Genomic DNA, 8,024 nt, shown 5'->3' on the forward strand with positions numbered 1-8,024 from the left:
TCACAGGTGGCCTTCCAGCAGGGGAAGCCGTGGGCAGCAGGCTTCCTGAGCTGTTCAGTGGATTAGTATATAAAGTTCCCGTTAGAATGTGGCCCTAAATGATCTATTTTCTTCACATGAAATTCAGTGTCATCCTGTCTCCATGTGCGTGAGCCGGTCATGCTGTTCAAACGCTAAGCTACTCACTGACCGGCTGATGTGGAATTCTGTGTCACGTCTTGCATGCTCTTGCGTGGTATGAAGACGCTAGGAGTTGGCATTTTTTTTACAAACAGGCGCGACAGGAGCTGTGTCCCTCCAGGATGCTGAAGTGTGGGCTCTCCCTTGAAGCCCCTCACGCACTCCCCCTGGGAAGTGTGTGGCTGGGCTGCAGTTGGCGCACGCACACTGAGAGCGCACGCATGCTGGCATTCTAGGATTCACACACTGGTTTATTCATCTGTTTCTAAAGGAGAATGCCACAGCTCAGAGTCTCTGACCGCTCCCAGAGACCCCACACATGGAGAGGTGTTTTCTGACACACGATTGGGACAGACCTGACACGTTCCCCACGCATGCCTGGGGCTGCGGCTGCACTCCAGGGCTGGCAAAAGCCAGCAGGACCCACGCGCGGGGGCTCACAAAGGCATCTCAAACATTGCAAAGGAACACATTACTGGCGCCAAGCAGCAGGTTCTGTTCCAGCTCCCCACAAGACACGCCCCTGCGGCAGGAGCAGCTCCGCAGGGTCGGGGCAGCTGAAGGACTCGCTGCTGCCACAGGCTGTGATGCCATCAGGGACACTGGTCTGTGGGCACTTCATGCCCTCCCTCACTGGCTCACCAGGGCAGTGTGCAAGGGACATGCCAGTCTGGGGACAGCAGGAATTGCTAAGACCAAGTGGGCGCCTCTGACCTGCTGATTGCCCACTCTGGACAGCGCAGGGCTAGGGCTCTGGGGGTGCTGCCCACCTTGAGGCCTCTGCGGGTGGGTGGGCACAACCCCGCAGCTGACAAACCCTTGGACAACGTAGAACTAGCCCAACGGTCAGGCCCTCCTTATTTCCAGCTCAAAAAACAAAACCAAAAAGAAAAAAAAAAACCCAAAACCTCCTTTTCTTCTCCCACTAATTTAATTTTCTAAAAAAAAATAATCTAAATGGAACAATTACGTGAGAACACTTTATAAGTAACAAATCGTTACTCACGTTTTAATGACCTAGACACAACCTCTCCGAGTTGCTCATCGAGGCCCACACCCGCGCTGGCTTGGCTGCCGGGATCCGCCCCACATTGATTGCTGCGGGCCCTGGATCTCCGTTCCCTCCCACCCCCCAGGGGCCCCTGGAAAACACACAGGCTGGTGGGAGTCATATGGGGATCGGTCACAAAGGGCACTCAGCCTGGCCAGGGGTGTTGGGAGAGCACCTCCGGCCGGGCCGAAGCTTGACCCTCCCACCAGGAGCCCCTGCGCGACCCCCTGGCCTAGTACCTCAGTCACACACGTGAACCCTGGCCACCGCTCTGGCCAGGGCAGTGGGGCCAGGTGCAGCGCCCCTCCTGGGACAGCAGACCTCATGCCTCAGTCCCCAACACACAGAGCAGGAGCCCCTTGCCCCCCAGGTCTCCCCGCGGACGGGTTGACATGGAAGCCGTCCACACACTGGACTATCTCAGCCTCACCCTGAGGACTCCCTCGGGTGCCTGGGGCACAAGTGTGTGGGAAGCAGAAGTCAGGAGCCTCCGGAACCGGATTCCATAGAAAGCTTGACACGGCTGCACTCAGGCCTGCTCACCAAGCTCCTGGGGGCCAGAACAAAGTGCACTATGAAAGCAACCGTGCATGGGTTTCCAAAAACAAAAATGCAGCAAAAATCCACTCAACTTTCCCCTCCTGTTTCCCAGGGAGAGCTTGAGCAGCTCGCCTGTCTGGGTCAGGATGGGGGGACAGAAGTGGGGCGTCTGACACACTCCCCCTCGCACCTGGCCCGGCCTGCCACAGGAACCCCAAGCTTCCCCAGCAAAGGTTCTGGGGTGCCCGGGGCGGTGCGTTCTGTCACTCCATTCCCCGTCAGCCCCATCCCGCGCGCCCCCACACTCACAATATTTCCCCATTGGGAACACGCCTGACACTGCAATTTTTCAGATCTGCAGCGCTGCCATGCACGCCTCATTCCTGAAACGGCAGAATCCAACAAAGCGGCTTTTTTCCCCATCTGACTGGAGGGCTATTTCCGGGCGCAGCCGGTGATGGATGACCCGCTGTGCCTCCCTCGGAGCCCTTGGGGGAGGCGGGGCGGGGCTGGGGAGGAGGCCCCCCGCTGCAGCTCCCCAACACAGCTGCCCACCCAGGGAACTTCCCGGAGCTGCTGGGAAAGCAGGTGCCTGCTGCCCGGTAAACACTGCGACCCGCAAAAACCTGGTGCGGCTCCCTGAGTCTAGTGCGAAAGGCAGCAGAAGTCAGCTTTGGCCACTGCCACCATCCACACAGGCGACCACGTCCCGTGTCGTGGGTTCCCCACGCACTTTCGTGTCTGTGCAAACCCCCCGGTGGCGGGGTGGGCAGCTGCGCAGAGGCCACGGCTCCTGCTGACTCTGCGAGTCCTTCTTGTACCCTCAGAGGACGGGCCAGGAACCCCAACCCGAGCGCTTCCCGCCGCCCCGCGCCGGGCCTCTGCGCTCCCAGGCCCTTCCTGCACGGCCGGCAGCCCTGCGCTCCCCCGCCCCCCGCCCTGCTCCCACTTGTTGCCGGCAAGTGGGACCAGCTCGCTCTGCCCGTGGATGCTGACGGGGCTAGACTTGCAGCTAACCCCGGGTCAGGACTCCCCTCCGCTAATCCCACTCGCCTGAAACAAAACACCCATCCCGGCCCTCAGCAGCCACCTTAATCCCCCACGGACCCACGCCTCCCACCGCCCCAGCCCGAGGGGTGCGGGTGGGGAGCGCCTGCCCGACCCGTGGCTGTTCCAGGGCGGAGAGGGGAGCAGAGCGCGCCGGGGGGCGGGGGGGAGAGGCCCGGACGGTGCAGAGGGAAGACACGGACTGGGCCCGGAGGCCGGGAGCAGGGGGCGCGGGAGAGGCTGGGACTGGAAGAGGGGCGCCTGGCGATGGCTGGCGGTGGCGATGGGGACAGCCGGGGAGGAGCCGGGACCAGGCCGGTGCAGCTGGCGAGGAGGAAGGTGGGGCAGAAGGGAGGGAGGAGCTCACCCCGGAGCTGGGGAGGCTCGCAGCCAGGGCAGAGGGCTGCCCGCTCAGCTCCGGGCGCCCACACGCCCTCCCCTCCTGCTGGTCTGCAAGCTGCAGCTGCTCCTTGCCCCGGGGTCCGCCCCCTGCCCCCTAACCCAGCGGGGTCTTTCACGCTTTTTTGCTTCAGTTCCCCGGAATCCCACCGAGGGATAACGAAATCAGGCCTCAGGCCATTCCGGATCCCGCACCCAGAGGGCCAGGCTGCAGCCGCCGGTGCTGCTGTGGGAGCCGGGGCGAAGGGCGCAGTGCCCGTCGCAAGGGCCCCACGTCCTGGGACAGAGTTCTCGAATTAACGGGACTTTCCCCAGGGCCTTTGTCTGGGAAATAAGCCGTGCGTGCTTAGCCGCCAGCCGGCACCGGCGGAGTCCTCCTCTAAGTGCTGCGCGGTATCCAGCCCCCGGGCCTGACAAAGGGGCCAGTGAGTCGGAAACCAGGCCGAATCCGAGCGCCAAGGAAACCCCCTGCCCCAGGCAGGCCAGAAAACTGCTGCCGCCCCGTGCCTGGGAGCTGGTGCCCGGTGCGCAGGCACGCGGTGGGGCTGACCACCAAGCCACGCATTCGCTCACACGCCAAGCTGTGCAAACTTCGTCCTGGACACCGGACACCGGAAGAATCGTGCCCAGGTTTCAGAACAAGGTCGGAGCTGAGCACGGAGACCACGACCCTGCCAGCGCGGCCCCCACCCCGCCCTGCCAGTTCACTTTCCTCCAACACGCACCGTTTCCAATCTTAGTCAACAAGGACTCTGTAAACCCACAGCACCCTAAAGAGCCAGGCGGTGGTGATGAGCGAGGGTACCACCGGGCAAGACCTAGCACTCCCTGGAGACCAAGGGTGGTCTTGCCCGGGGCTGGCGCAGAGGCCCTGGGAGCGAGCCTACTTCACGTGCAGGCGCCAGCCACGGCTTGGATGCCAGGGTCTGAGTAGAGATGGGCATGCCACAAGGCGCACCTGCGCCTCCTCTCACTGCTCTCCAACCTGGGGAAGGCGGGAGGAGGGATCCCCAAGGCCGGGTGCGTGGCTGGGGGTCCCGCCTCCCAGTCTCTCTCACAGGTGACCCCAGAGGCTCACCAACAGACAAATCTATAGAGGGGAATTTAAAAGGAGAGGGAGGGCAAAAAGTCCTGGGGAGGGGCTGGGGTCTTTTATTATCTCGTTTAGAAAGCAGTGTGCAAGTTTCTTAATTTTTCCTCTTTTGCAAATACTTTAACGAATGTGCGATTTAAGCAAAACTATCAAAATGATTTTTTAAAAGTACACGTTGTCAGTCGTCGGATTAGCATGAGCTTTAAAGATATTCCCGGGTAGGCTGACTGCGCGGGCACCCCCGGAGGCGAGCCCAGACCCTCCAGGGGCAGGCCTAGAAGGGCGCCTGGCTGCAGGATTAAAGGGCGCTTTTTTTCCTTTCCCCTAAAAGATAAATTCCTCTTTGCGTTGGGACTAACTGGAGAACCTGCTCGCGGCGGCGTACCCTTTCAGTACAGCGTTTCGTACTGAGCTCGAAGACAAAGTTTCACAGAAAACTTTAAATTCCAGGAAAAAAATAAGCGAACAAACCCACCATGTCCCAACAACACGTAGAAAAAAATACATAATAATAAAAAACTGCGAAGCTTCTCGCAGAAACTACGGACCCGGCGTGCTCAGCGCTCGCCGGCGGCCCCGTCCACGCCGCGGAGGGCAGGCGGCGGATCCGTGTGCGCGCGTGGGTAGTGGCGAGCTGTGTTGCTTTTCCCAGGGCAGGAAGGCGCCGGAGGGAGAAGTCCACGGCACAGGTGACCTTCGGCTGGTCTGGTCCCGCCTCAGGGGCTCGGGCCCTTTCTCCAGCAGACCACCCGGCTGCGTGGACGCCCTGTGGGCACGGAAGCCCGCAGCCCCGGACCGCACTCCACAAAGCGACCAGCGGATTCCAACTTTTTCTTTCTGCCGCCCCCTCCGGGACTAAAGCTCCGTGAGAACCGCACGCTCCCGCCCCGGCCCCCTGGGGCTCCCTTACTTCTGAGTGCTCGAGGACAATCCCTCCTTTCTCCGCCGCCGCCACCACCATTGTACTCGCTACTCAGAACCGTGCATGCGAAATCAGCAGGTCTCCAACGTGTGGGGGTCAAACGAGCTTCTCAAATTTATTGAATCAAAACTCGATGCACTTTTATAAGGGGGAGGGTTCGTTTTGTTTTTCTTTTTTTTTTTTTGAGAAGAAAAGCTTTTTTTCTTTTCTTTCCTTTTCGTTTTTTTAGGAAACTATGTACATAGCCTGCCTTTTCCTCCCCTCAAAGACACGCCTAAAATTAAAAATAATTGAAAAAAAAAAACCCCTCACACACAACGCATGGACAAGAAATGATACAAAACCCAAAATGGAGATGCACAGATACACAAAGTTTTTTTGTTTGTTTTACAAAATCCAGGATGGAACGGTGTCGGTCTTCGGGCGCGATCTCTGCGGATATAAATTAACAAACCAACCCAAAAGAGACTGAACAGCGGCCAAAAGGAGAGAGGGGAGGGGAGAGGGTAGACAGAGGAGAGGAGAGGAGAGGAGAGGAGAGGAGAGGAGAGGAGAGGAGAGCAGAGGAGAGGAGAGCAGAGGGAGCCTGGGGTAGGCCTGGCCGCGTCCGTTCTGTCCGTCAGTCCCCGGCCCCCGGGGGCGCAGAAAGCGCGCTCTGCAGCCTCCGTGCGTCATAAATACTGTACAAAAAGTCCCAGGAAAACGCGCGAGTTGGATGCACAGGCGCCAGTCCCGCGGGAAGAAAGGAGGGCAGTAGCTGGCTGCCGGGGGGCGCAGGACGCTGTGTCCGCCGGGGGTGCCCCGCGCGCTGCCCGGGCCAGGCAGGCCAAGCCGGCCGCTAGATGTGCGTGAGTGGCACCGTGCCGTTGACGCCCGCGCCCGCGCCCTGGTAGTGCTGAGGCAGAGAGTGCAGGCGGCTCTGCGCCGGGTCGCCGCCCTCGCCGGCCGGCAAGTACATGCTGATCATCTCGCGCAGGTCCCCGGGGCACGGCGCCCGCGAGTGCGCCGGCGCTGGCGGGCTGCCGCTGGGCTCCGCCTTGACGAGCGAGCCGAGCGCGCCCAGGGCGCCCGACGACGCGGCCGCCGCCGCCGCTGCCGCCGCCACGGCCGAGTTCTGGTGCGCGCCGCCCGCAGCGGCGGCGGCGGCAGCGGCGGCGGCGGCGCCGTAGGGGAGGCCGCCGTAGCCCGAGGGCGACGGGCTCATGTAGCCCTGCGAGTTGGAGATGGGGCTGTACTGCAGCGCGCCCATGTCGTAGCGGTGCATGGGCTGCGGGTTGTGCGGGTGTGCGTGCGGGTGGTGCGGGTGCGGGTGCGCGGGGTGCGCGTGCGGGTGCGCGCTGCCCGCGCCCGGGTGCTGCCCGTAGGCCAGCTGCGCCTCTTGCATCATGGCCGCAGCCGCCGCCGCCGCCGCCACCGAGCCCGGGTAGGCACCGTTGGCCCAGCCGTTGACGTGCGCGTAGCCGCCGCCCGCCGCGCCACCGGGGCTCTCAAGACGCTGGCCCGCGCCCACGGCCATGGCCGCCGCGCCCACGCCGCCGCTGCCCGCTCCGGCCGCCAGCAGCCCGCCAGCCAGCGAGTACTTGTCCTTCTTCAGCAGCGTCTTGGTCTTGCGGCGCGGCCGGTACTTGTAATCCGGGTGCTCCTTCATGTGCAGCGCGCGTAGCCGCTTGGCCTCGTCGATGAAGGGCCGCTTCTCGGCCTCGGACATGACCTTCCACTCGGCGCCCAGGCGCTTGCTGATCTCCGAGTTGTGCATCTTGGGGTTCTCCTGGGCCATCTTGCGCCTCTGTCCACGGGACCACACCATGAAGGCGTTCATGGGCCGCTTGACCCGGTCCTGGTTGGCCTTGGCGCCCCCGCCGCCGCCCCCGCCTCCTCCGCTGCCGCCGCCACCGCCACCGCCGCCCGCCCCGGCCGGGCCTGATAGGTTCGTGGGCGCCTGGCCGCCGGGCGAGTGCAGGTCCGTCTCCATCATCATGCTGTACATCGGGGCGGTCTGCGGGCTGGCCGGCGCCGCCGAGCGCACAGGGCCTGGGGCACCACAGGGGGTGTCGGGCAGAGAGAAGAATGGGGAGGGGAAGGCGGCCGCTGGAGAGAAGCAGGAACTCGCACGCCGCGCCGGTCCGGCAAGCAGGTGGAAAGTTTCTCCCGGGCCACGAGGCGCTCGCCCGCGATCCCTGTAGCCGCCGTCGCCGTCGCCGCCGCCCGAACGCCCTCAGGCCCAGCGGTGCGAACAGGTGCAGTCGTGGCCAAGTTGCCACTCCACTTTCTGGGCCCGACCCGCCGTCTGCTTCTCCTCGCCCGCCGCCGCGCGCCGCCTGCCTCCTGCCTCCGGGGCTCGGTCCTCAGCGGCCTCCAACTCTGGGGCCGCAACTTCTAGCTGGGCGGCTCGCCGCGTGCGCTGGGCATGTGCGGGTCCCAGGTGCCCGGGGCGCGGGGAGGGGGCGGGGAGGCAGGCGCGGCCAGGGGGAGGGTGGGGCTGAGGGGGGAGGGCGCGCAGGGGGCGCTGACGGCGCAGCCCCGCAGGGGGGCCGGGGGCCGCGCGAGCGCGCCGAGGGCGCCGAGAGCGCCGGGGCCGCCGACCCGGGACCCGCTGCCTGCCCGCGGCGATGCGCTCGGAGCGGAGGCGCACGCGGGGCCGGCGGCGCGCGGGGCCCAGCAGCCATACGCCGGGCCCGGGCCGCCGTTAAATGAGCGCGCCGCGGCCAATGGGAGCCGGCGGCGGTGATTTGCATGGCGCGCTGGCGAGTGACGTGCGCGGGGAGTAGAGGCACCGGGCGGGCGGGCGCGGG

General features: G+C 64.0%; 1 protein-coding gene across 1 annotated transcript; it reads right to left on the reverse strand.

Moving 5' to 3' along the window:
- Positions 1-6,065: 6,065 nt before the first annotated feature.
- Positions 6,066-7,221, reverse strand: SOX1 (SRY-box transcription factor 1). Its single transcript, XM_058670629.1, has one exon. It carries the CDS (start codon positions 7,217-7,219, stop codon positions 6,071-6,073), a length of 1,149 nt encoding a protein of 382 aa, XP_058526612.1. The 5' UTR covers positions 7,220-7,221; the 3' UTR covers positions 6,066-6,070.
- Positions 7,222-8,024: the final 803 nt, after the last annotated feature.

The sequence above is a fragment of the Ochotona princeps genome, chromosome 12 (genome assembly GCF_030435755.1).
Source record: "Ochotona princeps isolate mOchPri1 chromosome 12, mOchPri1.hap1, whole genome shotgun sequence".
In the NCBI taxonomy this organism is placed as follows: Eukaryota; Metazoa; Chordata; class Mammalia; order Lagomorpha; family Ochotonidae; genus Ochotona; species Ochotona princeps.

What these genes read in the sequence shown, in the direction of transcription:
- SOX1 (XM_058670629.1), bottom strand. Translation starts at nt 7,219, where the DNA reads ATGTACAGCATGATGATGGAGACGGACCTGCACTCGCCCGGCGGCCAG.